The 22,551-nt window shown below is 46.4% G+C and overlaps 1 protein-coding gene across 3 annotated transcripts in view; it reads left to right on the plus strand.

Annotated features, from left to right (window-relative positions):
• Positions 1-21,783, plus strand: part of MPV17 (mitochondrial inner membrane protein MPV17) — a 29,533-nt gene extending 7,750 nt beyond the window's left edge. For all 3 annotated transcript variants that reach the window (XM_077489393.1, XM_077489391.1, XM_077489392.1), the window contains exons 3-8: positions 572-687; positions 5,885-5,977; positions 6,064-6,159; positions 17,257-17,289; positions 18,157-18,209; positions 21,506-21,783. In XM_077489393.1, the coding sequence (XP_077345519.1) occupies positions 572-687; positions 5,885-5,977; positions 6,064-6,159; positions 17,257-17,289; positions 18,157-18,209; positions 21,506-21,575 (461 nt within the window). In that variant the 3' untranslated portion in view covers positions 21,576-21,783. The remainder of the gene's footprint in view (positions 1-571; positions 688-5,884; positions 5,978-6,063; positions 6,160-17,256; positions 17,290-18,156; positions 18,210-21,505) is intronic.
• The last annotated feature ends 768 nt before the right edge of the window (positions 21,784-22,551 follow it).

Raw genomic sequence — 22,551 nt, forward strand, 5'->3', positions numbered from 1 at the left:
CACAAATAGGTGAAGACCTAAATACCCTCCCAGCAGCCAGCATCAGGTGGAAACTGATTAGTGGAATCTGCTGGTTGCTGAGACACCCGCTGGTGGACACTGGAATTCCCTCCACCCAGGCAACCACAGTGCCACCAGCTGGTGATCCAGGTCCTGACACAACCAATGTGACCAACCAGAGCATCGGGATATAGACTTGTGTAACGATAATAGGTGTTCACAAACTAAATAAAGCGCTTGTTACTGTGGTGATCTCCATCCTCCTCTCTGACTGCTGGCAGTATAAGTGTGAGGATACAGAGATCAGAGATGATTGCACCTATCTTTTAGAGAGAGAAGACTGAGGATGGAGGTGAGCGGAGAGTATAAAATATTGTATACAGTCTTTGTGCTGCACAGTGATCACTTATCTTCACAGGCTTTTAGTCTTTAGGTTGATAGCATTTTTAACTTTTAGGCATCCTTCTAATGTGGCACTGAGCCCCTCCCTCCAGGAACCTCTTTCCCCTCCCATCTTCTCTCTTTCGGTCCCTCCCCTGCAGAACTCTTACCAATCCTGTCTTGTCTGCAGGGTCTCTGATGGGGGTGGGAGATGTCATTTCCCAGCAGCTGGTGGAGCGGAGAGGAGTGCAGGGTCACAGTGTGGAGAGGACGCTGAAGATGATGGGGGTCGGACTCTGCTTTGTGGTAAGAACAACTCGTAATGGCTAAATATTTCCCTCTTCACTCCAGTGTTACCTGACATCGTGGTAAGATGTGCAAAGGAGAGACGAAGGAAGAGGGCCAAATGGTGGAGTAAGGGCAGGAGACCAGGGGGGTGGTGTAGGGAGTGGGGGGAAGAGGCAGAAGTGGTGTTGGTGGGGGGGGGGGGGGGGGGAGACAGACATACAGTGCCTTGAAAAAGTATTCATACCCCTTGATATTTTCCACATTTTCTCAGGTTACAACCAAAAATGTAAATGTCTTTTATTGGGATTTTATGTGATAGACCAACACAAAGTGGCACATAATTGTGAAGTGGAAGGAAGATGATAAATGGCTTTCAACATTTTTTACAAATAAATATGTGAATAGTGTGGGGTACATTTGTATGGCACCTCCTTTCACTGCAAGTCTTTTTGGGGATGTCTCTACCAGCTTTGCACATCTAGAGAGGGCCATTTTTGCCCATTCTTCTTTGCAAAATATCTCAAGCTCTGTCAGATTGGATGGAGAGCGTCTGTGAACAGCAATTTTCAAGTCTTGCCACAGATTCTCAATTGGATTTAGGTCTGGACTTTGACTGGGCCATTCTAACACATGAATATGCTTTGATGTAAACCATTCCATTGTAGCTCTGGCTGTATGTTTGGGGTCGTTGTCCTGCTGGAAGGTGAACCTCCGCCCCAGTCTCAAGTCTTTTGCAGACTCTAACAGGTTTTCTTCTAAGATTACCCTGTATTTGGCTCCATCCATCTTCCCATCAACTCTGATCAGCTTCCCTGTCCCTGTTGAAGAAAAGCATCCCCACAACATGATGCTGCCACCACCATGTTTCACAGTGTGGATGGTGTGTTCAGGGTGATGTGCAGTGTTAGTTTTCCGCCACACATAGCATTTTGCTTTTAGGCCAAAAAGTTCAATTTTGGTCTCATCTGACCAGTGAACCTTCTTCCACATGTTTGCTGTGTCCTCCACATGGCTTCTTGCAAACTGCAAAATGGACTTCTTATGGCTTTCTTTCAACAATGGCTTTCTTCTTGTCACTCTTCCATAAAGACCAGATTTGTGGAGAGCACGACTAATAGTTGTCCTGTGGACAGATTCTCCCACCTGAGCTGTGGCTCTCTGCAGCTCCTCCAGAGATACCATGGACCTCTTGGCTGCTTCTCTGATGAATGGTCTCCTTGCCCGGCCTGTCAGTTTAGGTGGACGGCCATGTCTTGGTAGGTTTGCAGTTGTGCCATATTCTTTCCATTTTCGGATGATGGGTTGAACAGTGCTCTGTGAGATGTTCAGAGCTTGGGATGTTTTTTGATAACCTGACCCTGCTTTATACATCTCCACAACTTTATCCCAGACCTTTCTGGTGTGTTCCTTGGCCTTCATGATGCTCTTAGTTCACTAAGATTCTCTAACAAACCTCTGAGGGCTTTACAGAAGATCTGTATTCACACTGAGACTAAATTACACACAGGTGGACTCCATTTACTAATTAGGTGACTTCTGAAGGCAATTGGTTCCACTAGATTTTAGTTAGGGGTGTCAGAGTAAAGGGGGGCTGAATACAAATGCAACCCACAGTTTTCAGATATTGATTTTTAAAAAATGTGAAAAACATTTATTATTTTCCTTCCATTTCACAATTATGTGCCACTTTTGTGTTGATCTATCACATAAAATCCCAATAAAATACATTTACATTTTTGGTTGTAACATGACAAAATGTGAAACATTTCAAGGGGTATGAATACTTTTTCAAGGGACTGTAGTATATGTAATGGGGGGGGGGGGGGCAGATGTGGTGTAGGGGGAAGAAACACACATTGTAGGGAGTGGGGGGTAGGCGAGAGACACATTGTAGAGAGTGGGGGAGGGGAGACACGTTGTAGGGAGTATTGGGAGGAGACAGACATGTTGTAGGGAGTTTTGGGAGGAGACAGACATGTTGTAGAAACTATTGTTGGTCTATCACATAAAATCCCAATAAAATACAATTACGTTTTTATTTGTAATATCACAAAATGTGAAACATTTCAAGGGGTATGAATACTTTTTCAAGGGACTGTAGTATATGTAGTGGGGTGGGGGGGGAGAACAGTTGTGGTGTAGGGGGAAGAAACACACATTGTAGTGAGTGGGGGTTAGGAGAGAGACATTGTAGGGAGTGGGGGAGGGAAGACACGTTTTAGAGACTATTGGGAGGAGACGGACACGTTGTAGAGAGTGGGGGAGGGGAGACACGTTGTAGGTACTATTGGGTGGAGACAGACACGTTGTAGAGAGTGGGGGAGGGGAGACACGTTGTAGGGAGTATTGGGAGGAGACGGACGTGTTGTAGGGAGTATTGGGAGGAGACAGACATGTTGTAGAGACTATTGTTGGTCTATCACATAAAATCCCAATAATATACATTTACGTTTTTATTTGTAATATGACAAAATGTGAAACATTTCAAGGGTTATGAATACTTTTTCAAGGGACTGTAGTATATGTAGTGGGGGGAGGACAGTTGTGGTGTAGGGGGAAGAAACACACATTGTAGTGAGTGGGGGTTAGGAGAGAGACATTGTAGGGAGTGGGGGAGGGAAGACACGTTTTAGAGACTATTGGTAGGAGACGGACACGTTGTGGAGACTATTTGGAGGAGATGGACATGTTATAGGGACGACTGGGAGGAGACGGACACTTTGTAGGGACTATTGGGAGGAGACGGACACGTTGTAGGGACGAATGGGAGGAGACGGACACGTTGTAGGGACGAATGGGAGGAGACGGACACGTTGTAGGGACGAATGGGAGGAGACGGACACGTTGTAGGGACGAATGGGAGGAGACGGACACGTTGTAGGGACGAATGGGAGGAGACGGACACGTTGTAGGGACGAATGGGAGGAGACGGACACGTTGTAGGGACGAATGGGAGGAGACGGACACGTTGTAGAGACTATTGGGAGGAGACGGACACGTTGTAGAGACTATTGGGAGGAGACGGACACGTTGTAGCGACGATTGGGAGGAGACGGACGCGTTGTAGCGACGATTGGGAGGAGACGGACACGTTGTAGCGACGATTGGGAGGAGACGGACGCGTTGTAGCGACGATTGGGAGGAGACGGACGCGTTGTAGCGACGATTGGGAGGAGACGGACGCTTTGTAGCGAAGATTGGGAGGAGACGACACGATGTAGGGACGATTGGGAGGAGACGACACGATGTAGGGACGATTGGGAGGAGACGACACGATGTAGGGACGATTGGGAGGAGACGACACGATGTAGGGACGATTGGGAGGAGACGACACGATGTAGGGACGATTGGGAGGAGACGACACGATGTAGGGACGATTGGGAGGAGACGACACGATGTAGGGACGATTGGGAGGAGACGACGCGATGTAGGGACGATTGGGAGGAGACGACGCGATGTAGGGACGATTGGGAGGAGACGACGCGATGTAGGGACGATTGGGAGGAGACGACGCGATGTAGGGACGATTGGGAGGAGACGACGCGATGTAGGGACGATTGGGAGGAGAGGACGCGATGTAGGGACGATTGGGAGGAGAGGACGCGATGTAGGGACGATTGGGAGGAGACGGCGCGATGTAGGGACGATTGGGAGGAGACGGCGCGATGTAGGGACGATTGGGAGGAGACGGCGCGATGTAGGGACGATTGGGAGGAGACGGCGCGATGTAGGGACGATTGGGAGGAGACGGCGCGATGTAGGGACGATTGGGAGGAGACGGCGCGATGTAGGGACGATTGGGAGGAGACGGCGCGATGTAGGGACGATTGGGAGGAGACGGCGCGATGTAGGGACGATTGGGAGGAGACGGCGCGATGTAGGGACGATTGGGAGGAGACGGCGCGATGTAGGGACGATTGGGAGGAGACGGCGCGATGTAGGGACGATTGGGAGGAGACGGCGCGATGTAGGGACGATTGGGAGGAGACGGCGCGATGTAGGGACGATTGGGAGGAGACGGCGCGATGTAGGGACGATTGGGAGGAGACGGCGCGATGTAGGGACGATTGGGAGGAGACGGCGCGATGTAGGGACGATTGGGAGGAGACGGCGCGATGTAGGGACGATTGGGAGGAGACGGCGCGATGTAGGGACGATTGGGAGGAGACGGCGCGATGTAGGGACGATTGGGAGGAGACGGCGCGATGTAGGGACGATTGGGAGGAGACGGCGCGATGTAGGGACGATTGGGAGGAGACGGCGCGATGTAGGGACGATTGGGAGGAGACGGCGCGATGTAGGGACGATTGGGAGGAGACGGCGCGATGTAGGGACGATTGGGAGGAGACGGCGCGATGTAGGGACGATTGGGAGGAGACGGCGCGATGTAGGGACGATTGGGAGGAGACGGCGCGATGTAGGGACGATTGGGAGGAGACGGCGCGATGTAGGGACGATTGGGAGGAGACGGCGCGATGTAGGGACGATTGGGAGGAGACGGCGCGATGTAGGGACGATTGGGAGGAGACGGCGCGATGTAGGGACGATTGGGAGGAGACGGCGCGATGTAGGGACGATTGGGAGGAGACGGCGCGATGTAGGGACGATTGGGAGGAGACGGCGCGATGTAGGGACGATTGGGAGGAGACGGCGCGATGTAGGGCCGATTGGGAGGAGACGGCGCGATGTAGGGCCGATTGGGAGGAGACGGCGCGATGTAGGGCCGATTGGGAGGAGACGGCGCGATGTAGGGCCGATTGGGAGGAGACGGCGCGATGTAGGGCCGATTGGGAGGAGACGGCGCGATGTAGGGCCGATTGGGAGGAGACGGCGCGATGTAGGGCCGATTGGGAGGAGACGGCGCGATGTAGGGCCGATTGGGAGGAGACGGCGCGATGTAGGGCCGATTGGGAGGAGACGGCGCGATGTAGGGCCGATTGGGAGGAGACGGCGCGATGTAGGGACGATTGGGAGGAGACGACGCGATGTAGGGACGATTGGGAGGAGACGACGCGATGTAGGGACGATTGGGAGGAGACGACGCGATGTAGGGACGATTGGGAGGAGATATGGTATTGGATGTGGGGGACAGCCTCAGTCATTATTTGTGGTGGGAGGTTGCAGAGATGACTGTCCATTATCAATATTGGGACTATCAGATTCTAGGTGGAGCAGTCTGGTCATCCTTATGATCCCCTCCCGTCTCTCCTCACAGGGCCCCGTGGTCGGTAGTTGGTATAATGTCTTGGACCGTCTGGTTCCTGGGAGCACCAAGTCCGTAGCCTTAAAGAAGATGCTGCTGGACCAGGTGAGGGGGATCATCTGGGACAGGAACCATAGCCTGGAGATTGGAGAGCCACCCGCTCATAGTCCTCCTCCTCTGTATGTTCACAGGGGGGATTCGCCCCGTGCTTCCTTGGGTGTTTCCTGACCATCGTCAGCACACTGAACGGACTGTCTAAGGAGGAGATCTGGACCAAGCTGAAACGGGTGAGCAGAATGACTTGATATGAAGCCGCCATACACATTCCAGCCAGACGGCACAGTCTGTGGAGCTTAGGGATCGTAGAGAGATCATGTATGACATCATAGGAGGCCCAATCCAATCATATCTATTTATTATTGGTTGTACAAGTCCACCAAGTTCCAAAAATGGGACCTGTTGCCTCCAGTTTTGGTCCAGAGAAGGTAAAAGTCCCACCAACTAAGGCATTTTTGGCCAGTTTTGCCTCTTCTTTTTTTTTTTCCATTCTTTTATTTTTATCTGTTTAATTGTTGTATTATTATCTTTATAAATAATATATATATATATATATATATATATATATATATATATATATATTTGTTATTTTTATATATTAACCACTTAAGGACTGCCGTATTGCCATTGTACGTCATTACAATGGCACAGGCAGGCACAAGCACGTACATGTACGTGCCTGCCTTCCAGCGGGTGGGGGGTCCGATCGGACCCCCTCCCGCTGGATACGGCGGTCCGTTTCCCTCCAGGAGCAATCCGTGATGAGGGGATGGCCGTTGGTTTCTGGCCACCCCCTCTGAATCGCTCCTGGCCAATGACGAACTTCCTCCCACTGTGTATTGTTTACACAGGAAGGAGGAAGTGATGTCATTCTCCTCGGGGCGGTCTTTTTGACCGGACTACGAGGAGAAGACTAATAGTAAGTGTGCACCAACACTACACTGACATGTAGGTACACACAGGCACACAAACCCCCCCCAGTCACAGTGTCACTGATTGCAGTGATCATTTCTTTACTGATCACTGTATTCAGTGTCAGTTGTGACAGTAAAAACTGTCAGGGCAGTTAGTGTTAGGTCCAGGGTAGCCCCCTATCACCCCCCAATAAAGATTTAACCCCCTGATTGCCCCTAGAGTTAACCCTTTCACCCCCTTTTGCCAGTGTCACTAAGCGATCATTTTTCTGATCGCTGCATCAGTTTCGCTAGTGTCGCTAGGTAGCTAGTTATTTTTTTAGGTTCACCGCCAGGTTTTTCATAGCGCTAGGTACCCCAATATACTACCCAATAATGGTTTTAACCCCCTGATTGCCGCTAGTTAACCCTTTCACCCCCTTTTGCCAGTGTCACTAAGCGATAATTTTTCTGATCGCTGCATTAGTGTCGCTAGTGTCGCTAGGTAGCTAGTTATTTTTTTAGGTTCACCGCCAGGTTTTTATAGCGCTAGGTACCCCGATATACTACCCAATAATGGTTTTAACCCCCTGATTGCCCCTAGTTAACCCTTTCACCCCCTTTTGCCAGTGTCACTAGGCAATCGTTTTTCTGATCGCTGCATTAGTGTCGCTAGTGTCGTTAGGTAGCTAGTTATTTTTTTAGGTTCACCGCCAGGTTTTTATAGCGTTAGGTACCCCCATGTACTACCCGATAATGGTTTTAACCCCCTGATTCCCCCTAGTTAACCCTTTCACCAGCGATCACAGTATAAGTGTCACTGGTGACGCTGGTTAGCCAGTTAGTTATTTAGGTTCCCTGTCAGGTATTTATATAGCGCCAGGGACCCCCATATACTACCTAATAAAAATTTGAACCCCCTGATTGCCCCTAGTTAACCCTTTCATCACTGATCACTGTATAAGTGTTACGGGTGACTCTGGTTAGTTTGTTTTTTATAGCATCAGGGCACCCACCATTTATTACCCAATAAAGGTTTAACCCCCTGATCACCCGGCGGGTGATATCAATTAGGTTTTAGGGTCAGGGTCTGCGTCGCCCCAGGCAGCGCTAGGTTAGTGCCAGTACCGCTAACACCCACACGCAAAGCATAAACCTCCCGTAGTGGTATAGAATCTGAACAGATCAATATCTGATCTGATCAGATCTATACTAGCATCCCCAGCAGTTTAGGGTTCCAAAAAAACGCATTGTTAGTGGGATCAGCCCAGATACCTGCTAGCACCTGCGTTTTGCCCCTCCGCCCAGCCCACCCAAGTGCAGTATCGATCGATCACTGTCACTTACAAAACACTAAACACATAACTGCAGCGATCGCAGAGTCAGGCCTGATCCCTGCGATCGCTAACAGTTTTTTTGGTAGCATTTTATATTTAAATCCGGTAGGCAGTGCTTGGTTTTCGGGGTCCCGTACGTGGCTAGGCTCCCAAAAAGTCCCCCACATGTGGTATCCCTGTACTCGGGAGAAGCAGCAGAATTTATTTTGGGGTGTAATTTGACTTATGCCCATAGCATGTGTGAGCAATATATCATTTAGTGACAACTTTGTGCAAAAAAAAAAAAGTTTGTAATATTCCCGCAACTTGTGGCAAAATATAAAATATTCCATGGACTCAACATGCCTCTCAGTAAATAGCTTGGGGTGTCTACTTTCCAAAATGGGGTAATTTTGGGGGGTTTTGTGCTATTTTGGCATTTTATGGCCTTCGAAACTGTGATAGGTAGTGAGGAGTGTGAAATCAAAAATTTGCACCCTTAGAAATCCTGAAGGTGGTGATTGGTTTTCGGGGTGCCGTGCACGACTAGACTCCCAAAAAGTCCCACATATGTGGTATCCCCGTACTCGGGAGAAGTAGCGGAATATATTTTGGGGTGCAATTCCACATATAACTATGGCATGTGTGAGCAATATATCATTTAGTGACAACTTTTTGTAAAAAAAAATTTTTTTTTTATTTTTTGTCATTATTCAATCCCTTGGGACAAAAAAAAAAAATATTCAATGGTCTCAACATGGCCCTCAGCAAATAGCTTGGGGTGTCTACTTTCCAAAATGGGGTCATTTGGGGGGGTTTTGCGCCATCTTGGCATTTTATGGCCTTCAAAACTGTGATAGGTAGTGATAGGTAGTGAGGAGTAAAATAAAAAAATTATGCCCTTAGAAATCCTGAAGGCGGTGCTTGGATTTTGGGGTCCCGTACGCGGCTAGGCTCCCAAAAAGTCCCACACATGTGGTATCCCTGTACTCAGGAGAAGCAGCAGAATGTATTTTGGGGTGTCATTTCACATATGCCCATAGCATGTGTGAGCAATATATCATTTAGTGACAACTTTGTGCAAAAAAAAAAAAGTTTGTAATATTCCCGCAACTTGTGGCAAAATATAAAATATTCCATGGACTCAACATGCCTCTCAGTAAATAGCTTGGGGTGTCTACTTTCCAAAATGGGGTCATTTTGGGGGGTTTTGTGCTATTTTGGCATTTTATGGCCTTCGAAAACTGTGATAGGTAGTGAGGGGTAAAATCAAAAATTTGCACCCTTAGAAATCCTGAAGGTGGTGATTGGTTTTCGGGGTGCCGTGCGCGACTAGACTCCCAAAAAGTCCCACACATGTGGTATCCCCATACTCGGGAGAAGTAGCGGAATATATTTTGGGGTGCAATTCCACATATAACTATGGCATGTGTGAGCAATATATCATTTAGTGACAACTTTTTGTAAAATATTTTTTTTTTTTGTGTCATTATTCAATCCCTTAGGACAAAAAAAATAAATATTCAATGGGCTCAACATACCCATCAGCAGTATCCTTGGGGTGTCTACTTTCCAAAATTGGGTCATTTGGGGGGGGGGTTTGTACTGCCCTGCCATTTTAGCACCTCAAGAAATGAGATAGGCAGTCGTAAATTAAAAGCTGTGTAAATTCCAGAAAATGTACTCTAGTTTGTAGACGCTATAACTTTTGCGCAAACCAAAAAATATACGCTTATTGACATTTTTTTTTACTAAAGACATGTGGCTGAATAAATTTTGCCCTCAATGTATGACTAAAATGTAGTTTATTTGATTTTTCTTATAACAAAAAGAAGAAAATATCTTTTTTTTTCAAAATTTTCGCTCTTTTTCCATTTATATCGCAAAAAATAAAAATCGCAGAGGCAATCAAATACCATCAAAAGAAAGCTCTATTTGTGGGAAGAAAAGGACGCAAATTTCGTTTGGGTGCAATATTGCATGACCGCGCAATTACCAGTTAAAGCAGCGCAGTGCGAAATTGGAAAAAGACCTCTGGTCCTTAAGGTGTTTATTGGTCCGGGGCTGTAGTGGTTAAACACATACATAAAAATAACATACAACAATTAAAAAAATTAAAAAAACATACACAAATATTTTTTCTGCACCACCTCTTGAAATATTTCACATTTCTACTTTTTTTTAATTTTTTTACATTATTTGATATTTGTTTGTAGAATAGGCTACAAATACACTATATTGCCAGAAGTATTGGGACGCCTGCCTTTACATGCACGTGAACTTTAATGGCATCCCAGTCTTAGTCTGTAGGGTTCAATATTGAGTTGGTCCACCCTTTACAGCTAGAACAGCTTCAACTCTTCTGGGAAGGCCGTCCACAAGGTTTAGGAGTGTGTCTATGGGAATGTTTGACCATTCTTCCATAAGCGCATTTGTGAGGTCAGGCACTGATGTTGGACAAGAAAGTCTGGCTCACTGTCACCGCTCTAATTCAACCCAAAGGTCTTCTATCGGGTTGAGGTCAGGACTCTGTGCAGGCCAGTGAAGGTCCTCCACCCCAAACGCGCTCATCCATGTCTTTGTAACCTTGTTTTGTGCACTGGTCCAAATCATTTGGTGGAGGGGGATTAAGGTTTGGGGTTGTTTTTCAGGGGTTGGGCTTGGCTCCAGGACCATTTAATTCTCCCAACTTTTTTTTTTAATGTTTATCTTTTTAAATAATAACAGTAATACTAATAACAGTAATAATGATATTATTATTAAAGGTGTTATTATTTCTATATTAATAAATTCTATATATATATATATATATAATATAATTTTTTTTTTTTTTTTTTTTTTTAATTATATATATATTTATTTAAATATTTGAATTCATGTATTTGATATATTTTAACACATAATAAAAAAGGGGAAAAAACACACACAAATTCTAATGCACCACCTCTTTTTTATTTTTATTTTTTTTACATTTTTTTCACGTTTTTACTCTCCTGTCCGTATTTCCTCTTGCCCAGAACACATTAAATGTCAACAAAATACACTCAAAGAATGCAGAGCAAGTGCAGGGACATAGAAAATTTTTTATATTTTTGTTTTTCTTTTAATCAACGATCGTAAAAAAATAAAAATAAATAAAGTAAAATTGCAGAGGAACTGCTCACATAATTTGTAATATAAAAACATCTTTGCCATTCTGAAGCTTCCCTCCAACCACTTTGCATATTATTTTGTATATACTGTGATTCTATACTTGCCAAATATGCTGCAGAAATCTCCCTCCACTGAGTCGGGCTGCAGCCGTTTTAACTGTGGGCAGCTGAAGCTGCTGTCTGTTCACTTCCTGGATTTACACAGACACACAAAGGCACACCTCCAGCCCTGCAGCTCTCATTGGCCTTCTTATGACTCCCCCCCCCCCCCCACCCCTCTCTTCCTTGCAAACTCTCAAAAGAGTGAGAGGGAGAGCAGTGCATGATGTCATAAGCCTAGGCTGATGACCAGACAAGAAACAGGAAGTGGGCTGTATAAGGTATTTACTGGCAGAAAAAAAAAATGTTTTAAGTTAAAGCAACAAGGGCAGAAGATTTAATAGATGGAAAGATTAAAAAAAAAAAGACTGACGTTCCGCTTTAATTACCTCTCAATATAAGTGTTTAAAAAAAAAAAAAAAAATCATCCTTTCCTGTGTGTTTTATTTACTGTTATTTATTTTATTTTTGTAATTTATTTATTTTATTTTACAAAATTTGCCTTTCAGTGCTGCAAATTTAGAAAGCAGCTTCTGCAAAATTTGACATTTTGCAAAATCAAGTTTGGCTCAATTTAGTGCTGACAATAAGTAAATTAAATATATATAAAAAATTAAATAAAAAAAAATATTTTAAGCTAAATTCATCTCCCAGTGCCGCAAGGTAAAATTTAATATGGCAATTCTGTCAAAATTTGTGGAAATTAGAAATTAGCAAATTCGTATCAAAATCTGCTGCTCCTTTGCATTATTGCTCTTAGCTGGTACACAATGGGTTAACCTCCCCCACCTTGGGTGCCTCTGTCAGGGTCACCCTCTCTGGGATCTCATTTGCGGTGAGGGAATAGCACCGGCCGCTCAGAGATCCCCCAATGACGTCACAGTGACAGAAGTAGAACAGGCGTTAGCTCCATTGTAGGAAGTTATTAGTAAAGTAAACGTTGCAGGGCGTCTGGGTGACCCCGGGGGTCCCGGTTATGTCGCCTTGTTACCGCCTGCCGAGACGAATAGACTGTGTACACAGAAAGATTGTCACACCGCTGAGGCCCGTGTACAAATAACCAGCCTTGTATCTATTAATACGGAGATGTCGCTCGCCCCCCCTAGGCCAACCACCCTCCCCCCTCATCTGTGGCTTCTGACGGAGATCCCGATCTGGAGAAACAATACATGTAAAATGTCAGCTTCTAGGCCGAATCCATTGCTGCACAGTGCCGGAGAGGTACTCCATGCTCTCCCCTGGAGGCTATTCTAAGTAACCAACTTCTTATAGAGGCTGTCATATGGGATTGTCCTTCGTTGGAGGCTATCCTATATAACTGACCTCCAATAGAGGTGGTCCTATGTGACTGTGCTCCATCAGAGGCTATCCTATGTAACTGACCTCCAATAGAGGCTGTCCTATGTGACTGTGCTCCATCAGAGGCTATCCTATATAACTGACATCCAATAGAGGTGGTCCTATGTGACTGTGCTCCATCAGAGGCTATCCTATGTAACTGACCTCCAATAGAGGCTGTCCTATGTGACTGTGCTCCATCAGAGGCTATCCTATATAACTGACATCCAATAGAGGTGGTCCTATGTGACTGTGCTCCATCAGAGGCTATCCTATGTAACTGACCTCCAATAGAGGCTGTCCTATGTGGTTGTGCTCCATCAGAGGCTGTTCTATGTAACTGACCTCCAATAGAGGTTGTCCTATGTGACTCTACTCCATCAGAGGCTATACTAAGGACAACCTCTATTGGAGGTCAGTTACATAGGATAGCCTCTGATGGAGCACAGTCACATAGGACAACCTCTATTGGAGGTCATTTACAATGTGACTGTACTCCATCAGAGGCTACCCTATGTAACTGACCTCCAATAGAGGTTGTCCTATGTGACTGTGCTCCATCAGAGGCTATCCTATGTAAATGACCTCCTGTGGAGTTGTCCTATGTGACTGTGCTCCATCAGAGGCTATCCTATGTAAATGACCTCCAGTGGAGTTGTCCTATGTGACTGTGCTCCATCAGAGGCTATCCTATGTAACTGACCTCCAATAGAGGTTGTCCTATGTGACTGTGCTCCATCAGAGGCTGTCCTATGTAACTGACCTCCAATAGAGGTTGTCATATGTGACTGTGCTCCATCAGAGGCTATCCTATGTAACTGACCTCCAATAGAGGTTGTCCTATGTGACTGTGCTCCATCAGAGGCTATCCTATGTAACTGACCTCCAGAGAAGGTCAGCCACATAGGACAGCCGCTATTGTAGGTCAGTCACACAGGACAACCTCAATGAGGGTCTCTTACACAGGACATTTTCTCTCAGAGATATTCTGCATCAGAGATCAGGCACATAGGACAGCCTCTATTGGAGGTCAGTTACATAGGATAGTCTCTACTGGAGCACAGTCACATATCGGACAACCTCTATTGGAGGTCGGTTACATAGCATAGCCTCTAGTGGAGGACAGTCACATAGGACAGCCTCCATCAGAGGTAATTTACATAGGATAGCCTCCAGAGAAGGCCAGTCACATAGGACAGCCACTATTGGAGGTCAATCACACAGGACAACCTTAATGAGCATCTCTTACACAGCCTCTTTCAGGGTTCAGTCATATAGAATAATCTCCATCAGAGTTCAAACACACAGAAAAGCCTCTATTGGAGGTCAATTACATGGGATATGTGACTGTGCTCCAGTAGAGACTATCCTATGTAACTGACCTCCAATAGAGGCTGTCCTATGTGCCTGATCTCTGATGCAGAATATTTTATGTGACTGAACTCTGAGAGAAAATGTCCTGTGTAAGAGACCCTCATTGAGGTTGTCCTGTGTGACTGACCTACAATAGCGGCTGTCCTATGTGGCTGACCTTCTCTGAAGGCTATCCTATGTAAATGACCTCTGATAGAGGCTGTCCTATGTACCTGACCTGTGATGGTGATTATTTTATGTGACTGACCTCCACTAGAGTTTGTCCTATATGACTGTCCTCCCCTGGAGGCTATGCGAAGTAACCAACCTCTGATAGAGGCCATTGTATGGAACTGTCCTCTGATGGAGGCTATCCTATGTAACTGACCTTTGATAAAGGCTGTCCTATGTGAATGTCCTCTGCTAGAGGCTCTTCTATATAACCGACCTCCAGTAGAGACTGTCCTTGAGATAGATATTATCCTATGTGACTGGCCTCCAAACAAAGCTTCCTGAGTAAGCGACCCTCATAGAGGTCATCCTGTGTGACTGATCTCCAAAAGAGGCTGTCCTATATGAGAGGCCCTGATAGCAACTATTTTGTGTAATAGGCCAGGATACAGGCTGCTCTGTGTGGAAGGCCCTTTTAGAGGCCGTCTAGTCACTGTTACTTCACATGCCATATAGGGCTACACAGTAAAAGTTTCTTCACATTCTGTTGGTGCTTCCCAATGATTGCTCTGCCCAATTCAATGAGTTCTGGGTGGACCCTTCAAGGGGAGGTGGAGCTGGCAGTGCAGTGCAGGGGTGGGGCTGGCAGCACAGGGGAGGTGCAATGCTGAGAAGATGGTTGGGCAGTGCCTCCGTCATACCAGGTCTAAAGATGGACGGGGTCGGCCATGGCCTTTACTGCTTGTAGTCCCATACTATGTGGTGGGACCAACACAAAAATCATGGTGGAGTGAGGTCAGCAGGGTTTTCAAAGAGAGTAGGAGGGTAGAGTGAGGCCACCCAAATCTCATACTTTGATAGATCTCAGGCATCTCAGTCACGCCCAACTGGATGAATTTTAGATGATATAAACCCTGACTGGAGATATGTATTTTACAAAATCACGGTAGGGTTAGGGTTATAAGCATTAGGATAAGCTCCATGTGCAGGGCCTCCTATTCCTTCTGTATTGAAATGTTTTGTAATTGTACTGTCCCCCCCTCTACATTGTAAAGTTCTGCATACCCTGTTGATGCTATATACATCTTGTATAATAATAATTAGTGTTAGAGGGTTAAGGTAAAAATTAGAGGGCTAGAGTTGGGGTTGGAGGGTTGGGGTTGGGGGGTTGAGGTTGAAGTTGAAGTGGTAGGGTTGGGGTAAGAATTGGAGGGTTAGGGTGAGAGTTGGGGTTAGAGTTGGAGGGTGAGGGTTGGGTTTAGACATGTGCATTTCGTTTCGTTCCGATTCGAAATTCGGACGAATTTTCATTATTCATTATTTTCATTATTCGGACATTCGGATGCATCCGAATTACCGAATTACAATGCTAACGGATTCAACCGAATTCGGCCAAAATTCGACTCAATACCGGATTCGAAATGATTTCAACATGATTCGACATTATTTCGACCGCATTCGAAAGACTTTAGGGCCATGTATCTCGGGGTCACTTGGTGCTAGAAACTCCAAATTTGGATATGTTGTAGTGCTGGTACTATTGTGTTTGCATACCAAAATCACCAAGTGATCCCGAGATATGTGGCCCCAAATTTGGGTCACAAAATGTCAAGCACTTTTCTGCAGCAGAGAATGACATTTTGCGACCCAATTTTGGGGCCACATATCTCGGGGTCACTTATAGCTAGAAACCCCAAATTTGGTATGCAAACACAATAGTACTAGCACTACAACATACACCAAGTGACCCCGAGATACATGGCCCTAACGTCGGGTCACAAAATATTTTCGAATGCGGTTGAAATAATGTCGAATGCGGTTGAAATAATTTCGAATGCGGTTGAAATAATGTCGAATGCGGTTGAAATAATGTCGAATGCGGTTGAAATAATGTCGAATGCGGTTGAAATAATGTCGAATGCGGTTGAAATAATGTCGAATGCGGTTGAAATAATTTTGAATGCGGTTGAAATAATTTTGAATGCGGTTGAAATAATTTTGAATGCGGTTGAAATAATTTTGAATGCGGTTGAAATAATTTTGAATGCGGTTGAAATAATTTTGAATGCGGTTGAAATAATTTCGAATCCGGTAGAAATATTTTCGAATTTGGTTGAAATATTTTCGAATGTGGCTGATTTTTCGAATTCGGTAGAAAACTAAACGAAATCTGAAAACGAATTTAAGGAAGTTAACGAATATAACTAAACAAAATTAATGAATTAACGAATTAAAACGAAACTAAACTAAACAAATTTTTTCCTTTTGCACATGTCTAGTTGGGTTTAGAGTGTTGGGATAAGAGATAGAGGGTTGTGGTTAAAGTTAGAGGGTTAGGGTAAGAGTTAACGTTATAGGGTAGGAGTTGGAGTTAGAGATGTAGCACCCTGGGATCTAGTCAGGGAGCTCGTCACCAAATTCCTTGTCGAGTTGCTACCATAGTTAAATTGTTAGAGATGAATTGATTTCTCCCTAAGTTTGGATTTGTACTTTTCTCTTCTACCACTAGGTGGTCGGGCACTTGGTGGTACTAGATATGAGAAGGACAACTCAAGGTCAGGTTATGGCTATATGGGGTATCTCAGCCAATGGGCAGGGATTTTGTTGAATCCCTTGGCCTGCTGGGAGAGCCTATATATATTTGAGTGGAGTCAGGTGATCTATGTTCTGTGCCACCCAGACTGCCATCTGGGTGGATGTGTGTCATCAGTCCCGGGCTTCTAGGCCGGAGATTGGGCCTATCCCGCGGGCATCTGACTGCCAGGCTGCGTGAGGGCCTATCCAGAAGTATGAGGGCAGTCCAACCAAAAGTGACTGTTCTATCATTAGACTGGAAGAGGTTAGAGATTCTGCTACAGAGGGTGAGGGTTGGGGGTAAGAGTTAGAGGGCTGGGGTTAGAGTTCTCATTCGATGTCTCTGACCTCTTATTGCATGACCTCTTTGGTAACCGATGCCAAGTTGATGCTTCATTATTCATCTTTCTCCATTTTGTGTGTTATTACAGGATTATAAGGACGCCTTAATCACAAACTACTATGTAAGTGTATATATATATATAGAGGAGTGTGATCCATGGTACAACCAAAGCTCCATCCATCTCTAATCTCACCCCTATGTCTTCTTTGTGGTTCAGTCCAATCCCCTCTTCTGTTTCTCACCCCACCCGTACTTCTTCTATATGGTATAATCCAATCCTCTCTTCTGTTTCAAACCCAACCCCTGCGTTTCCTTTATGAAACAGTTTGAGCCCTTTCGTTGTTTCTACTCCAAGTTTACCTCTCTTAAATGGTCTGATCCCCTCTTCTGCCTCTAACCCCACACTTGCTTTTCCTATACAGAACAGTCTAATCTCCCCTTCTGTTTGTAACCCCACCTCAGCGTTTCCTATACAGAACAGTCTGCTCCCGTTTTCTACCTTTAACTCAACCTCTGCATTTCCTATACAGAACAGTCTGATCCCATCTGTTGCCTCTAACCCCACCCCAGCATTCCCTATACAGAACAGCATGATCCCCTTTTCTGCCTCTAACCCCAGCCCAGCGTTTCCTATACAGAACAGTATGATCCCCTTTTCGGCCTCTAACTCCACCCCTGTGTTTCCTATACAGAACAGTATGGTCCCCGTTTCTGCCTCTAACCCCACTCCTGTGCTTTCCTATTTGGTAAAGTCCAGCCTGCTCTCCTGCCTCTGGTTTCTTCTCTATCTCTTTTCTAGGAAAGAGCTCAAACTGATTCCTGGCTTACACTGTTGTTTCCTGTATTGAACAGTGCCATCTCTTCTCCCCTGTCTCCAAGATGGCACAGTCCACCCTATTTTCCTTTGTGCGTCTCCACACCTGTACCTCCCCTTTATTTCCACTTCTTTATTTGAGTCGTTTATCTTTCTTTTTTCTGTTTTCCTCAGATTTGGCCCGCCGTACAAATTGCAAATTTCTACTTTATCCCTCTATATCACAGGTACGTATAATGGGTCATGGTCCTAAGTGGGAGAACATTGTGAGGTTATGTGACACAAGGGTTATAAGGACAGTGTGAGCTGTATGGGGCACGGTATGAGGACTGTGTGAGCTGTATGGGGCACGGTATGAGGACTGTGTGAGGGGTATGGGGCACGGTATGAGGACTCTGTAAGGGATATAAGGACTGCGTAAACTGTATGGGGCATGGTATGAGGACTGTGTGAGGGGTATGAGGACTGTGTGAGCTATATGGGACACAGTATGAGGACTGTGTGAGGGGTATGAGGACTGTGTAAGCTGTAAGGGGCATGGTATGAGGACTGTGTGAGGGGTATATGGGCTGTGTGAGCTGTATGGGGCACAGTATGAGGACTGTGTGAGGGGTATGGGGCACGGTATGAGGACTGTGTGAGCTGTATGAGGACTGTGTGAGCGGTATGGGGCATGGTATGAGGACTGTGTGAGGGGTATATGGACTGTATGAGCTGTATGGAGCACAGTATGAGGACTGTGTGAGGGGCATGAGGACTGTGTGGGCTGTATGGGGCGGGGTATGAGGACTGTGAGAGCTGTATGGGGCACAGTATGAGGACTGTGTGAGCTGTATGGGGCACAGTATGAGGACTGTGTGAGGGGTATGGGGCACGGTATGAGGACTGTGTGAGCTGTATGGAGCACAGTATGAGGACTGTGTGAGCGGTATGGGGCACGGTATGAGGACTGTGTGAGCTGTATGGAGCACAGTATGAGGACTGTGTGAGCTGTATGGGGCATGGTATGAGAACTGTGTGAGCTGTATGGGGCATGGTATGAGGACTGTGTGAGCTGTATGGAGCACAGTATGAGGACTGTGTGAGGGGTATGGGGCACGGTATGAGGACTGTGTGAGCTGTATGGAGCACAGTATGAGGACTGTGTGAGCGGTATGGGGCACGGTATGAGGACTGTGTGAGCTGTATGGGGCACAGTATGAGGACTGTGTGAGGGGTATGGGGCACAGTATGAGGACTGTGAGAGCTGTATGGGGCACAGTATGAGGACTGTGTGAGCTGTATGGGGCACAGTATGAGGACTGTGTGAGCGGTATGGGGCATGGCATGAGGACTGTGTGAGGGGTATATGGACTGTATGAGCTGTATGGGGCATAGTATGAGGACTTTGTGAGGGGCATGAGGACTGTGTGGGCTGTATGGGGCAAGGTATGAGGACTGTGTGAGGGGTATGAGGACTGTGAGAGCTGTATGGGGCACAGTATGAGGACTGTGAGAGCTGTATGGGGCACGGTATGAGGACTGTGTGAGCTGTATGAAGCATGGTATGAGGACTGTGTGAGCTGTATGAAGCATGGTATGAGGACTGTGTGAGCTGTATGAAGCATGGTATGAGGACTGTGTGAGCTGTATGGGGCATGGTATGAGGACTGTGTGAGCTGTATGGGGCATGGTATGAGGACTGTGTGAGCTGTATGGGGCATGGTATGAGGACTGTGTGAGGGGTATATGGAATGTGCGAGCTGTATGGGGGGAAAGTATGAGGACTGTGAGCTGTATGGGGGAAAGTATGAGGACTGTGAGCTGTATGGGGCATGGTATGAGGACTGTGTGAGCTGTATGGGGCACGGTATGAGGACTGTGTGAGGGGTATGAGGACTGTGTGAGCTGTATGGGGCACGGTATGAGGACTGTGTGAGCTGTATGGGGCACGGTATGAGGACTGTGTGAGGGGTATGAGGACTGGTCGTGTATCTCAGGTTCAGGGTCTTGGCCATCTTCTTATAGCCTAGGGCCTAGGCCAGTGACGGTGAACCTTGGCACCCCAGATGTTTTGGAACTACATTTCCCATGATGCTCATGCACCCTGCAGTGTAGTTGAGCATCATGGGAAATGTAGTTCCAAAACATCTGGGGTGCCAAGGTTCACTATCACTGGCCTAGGCCATCTTTATGTAGAGCTACAATTCGTGAGGCACTGTGTGTGAGGCGCTGTGTGAGGCGCTGTGTGTGAGGCGCTGTGTGTGAGGCGCTGTGTGTGAGGCGCTGTGTGTGAGGCGCTGTGTGTGAGGCACTGTGTGTGAGCTGTGTGTGAGGCACTGTGTATGAGCTGTGTGTGAGGCACTGTGTGTGAGGCACTGTGTGTGAGGCACTGTGTGTGAGGCACTGTGTGTGAGGCACTGTGTGTGAGCTGTGTGTGAGGCACTGTGTGTGAGGCACTGTGTGTGAGCTGTGTGTGAGGCACTGTGTGTGAGCTGTGTGTGAGGCACTGTGTGTGAGCTGTGTGTGAGGCACTGTGTATGAGCTGTGTGTGAGGCACTGTGTATGAGCTGTGTGTGAGGCACTGTGTGACTGTGCTCTGCATTGGATTTGTCACTGTGTCTCTTTCTGTGTTGGGCTCCATGACAGCTGAAGCCAGCAGGATTGGTTGCAATCAAACCACATGTGACAACCAAGATCAGAATCAGGACGATCACATAATTAGTAAGCGCATTGATTTTTTTCCTAATCAAGTAAACCAGTAGCTGTCAGCCCAGCCTTAGGATTAGGAGCGTGCACAGTCGCATGCTCCTGGTTCTACATTAGAAGTTAGATGAACATCCTCTCAGCATGAAGCTCTGTGCTGAGGAGTCAATCTCTGGATTGTGGTTGAGAACTGGTTGACTGTTTCCCGTACAAGTCCAACGTGATTTGCTTGTAGGTGTTGCACCTCCTCGTAACTTTTGTTTTCTCTGAACCTTTCCAGACGCAGTTTGATAAACGGGAATTATGACAATGATGCCTATGTTTTGTTGTGTTTTTTTTTTTTTTTTATGTGAGAATTTTATGTGTGCACATAAATTTTAAATGGAGGTGTAGAATCATAAACCTCTCTCAGGGGCCCATATATCAGAGGTGGGGATATGATTTCAATATACAAATACCATACTGGTGACCCCACAATAGGGATAAAACTTTTTCGCAGAAGGCAGTTTAACAAGACTCGTGGCCTCTCATTAAAATTAGAAGAAAAGAGGTTTAACCTTAAACTACGTAGAGGGTTCTTTACTGTAAGAGCGGCAAGGATGTGGAATTCCCTTCCACAGGCGGTGGTCTCAGCGGGGGGAATTGATAGTTTCAAGAAACTATTAGATAAGCACCTGAACAACCGCGATATACAGGGATATACAATGTAATACTGACATATAATCACACACATGGGTTGGACTTGATGGACTTGTGTCTTTTTTTTTCAACCTCCCCTACTATCCAACCATAGACATCTGTATTTATTGTACCATTTCTGTCCTTTCTCCTCTGCCAGGCTGGCTGTTGTCCAATGCGTTGCCATCGTCTGGAACTCCTACCTCTCCTGGAAAGCCAACAAGGCCTGATCGCTTCCGTCTGGCCACCGGACAAGTCTGGGGCCCAACTCTCTTCTCAGGGGTCTTCAGCATATTCATGATCCGGGTCTTCCACTAATTCTCCTCTCACTACCGTGAATTGTGAATGAAGGATACAACCTGTGACCTCCTATTGGTTCATTTTATTGAAGAGTCGGACCACCCCGAAAATTATATTCCGGCCATGGGTGGCATCTGAGTGCCTTGTGTCATTGATCTTGTCTCTGTATCTGTCCAATCTGGGGGTGTCCCCACTTTTCTTATTTTCTCCTTATGGCATGGTGGGGCAGGCACAGCAGGTGCATAGCTGCCAACAGTCCTGCATCTTGGGCCTTAGTCCTGATGATGATGTGTCCCGGGCAATGTCCTGGGATCACAGTGTCACCCTTATTTGAATTACTGTACATGCACATTACCTTTATAGGGTATTTATGTGTGTGATCGGGGGGCTTCAAGTGGGCAGTCCCTGAATAATTAGAGGTGGGGTTTGGGTGCAGCACTCCAACAAATGGGTGGGGTTTCGGTGGCACCACACAGTCCCTCAAGGTGGACTGTGGATGGGGTTACCTGTTCTGGGGATTGGGACTGAAAAGTTGGTAAGTATGCAGATTAACAGACTGGGGACTTAGTACAAAGATACACTATATTGCCAAAAGTATTGGGACACCTGTCTTTACACGCACATGAGCTTTAATGTCAGTCTTAGGCCATATGGTTCTATATTGAGTTGGCTCTCCCTTTACAGCTATAACAGCTTCAACTCTTCTGGGAAGGTTGTCCACAAGGAGTGTGTCTATGAGAATGTTTGACCATTTTTACAGAAGTGCATTTGTGAGGTCAGGCACTGATGTTGGATGAGAAGGCCCGGCTCGTAGTCTCCACTCTAATTCGGCCCAAAGGTGTTCTATTGGGTTGAGGTCAGGACTCTGTGCAGGTCAGTCAAGTTCCTCAACCCCAAACTCACTCA

This window comes from Lithobates pipiens, unplaced genomic scaffold (genome assembly GCF_037356315.1).
Source record: "Lithobates pipiens isolate NorthernLeopardFrog02 unplaced genomic scaffold, aLitPip1_a1.2 Scaffold_18, whole genome shotgun sequence".
Lineage (NCBI taxonomy): Eukaryota > Metazoa > Chordata > Amphibia > Anura > Ranidae > Lithobates > Lithobates pipiens.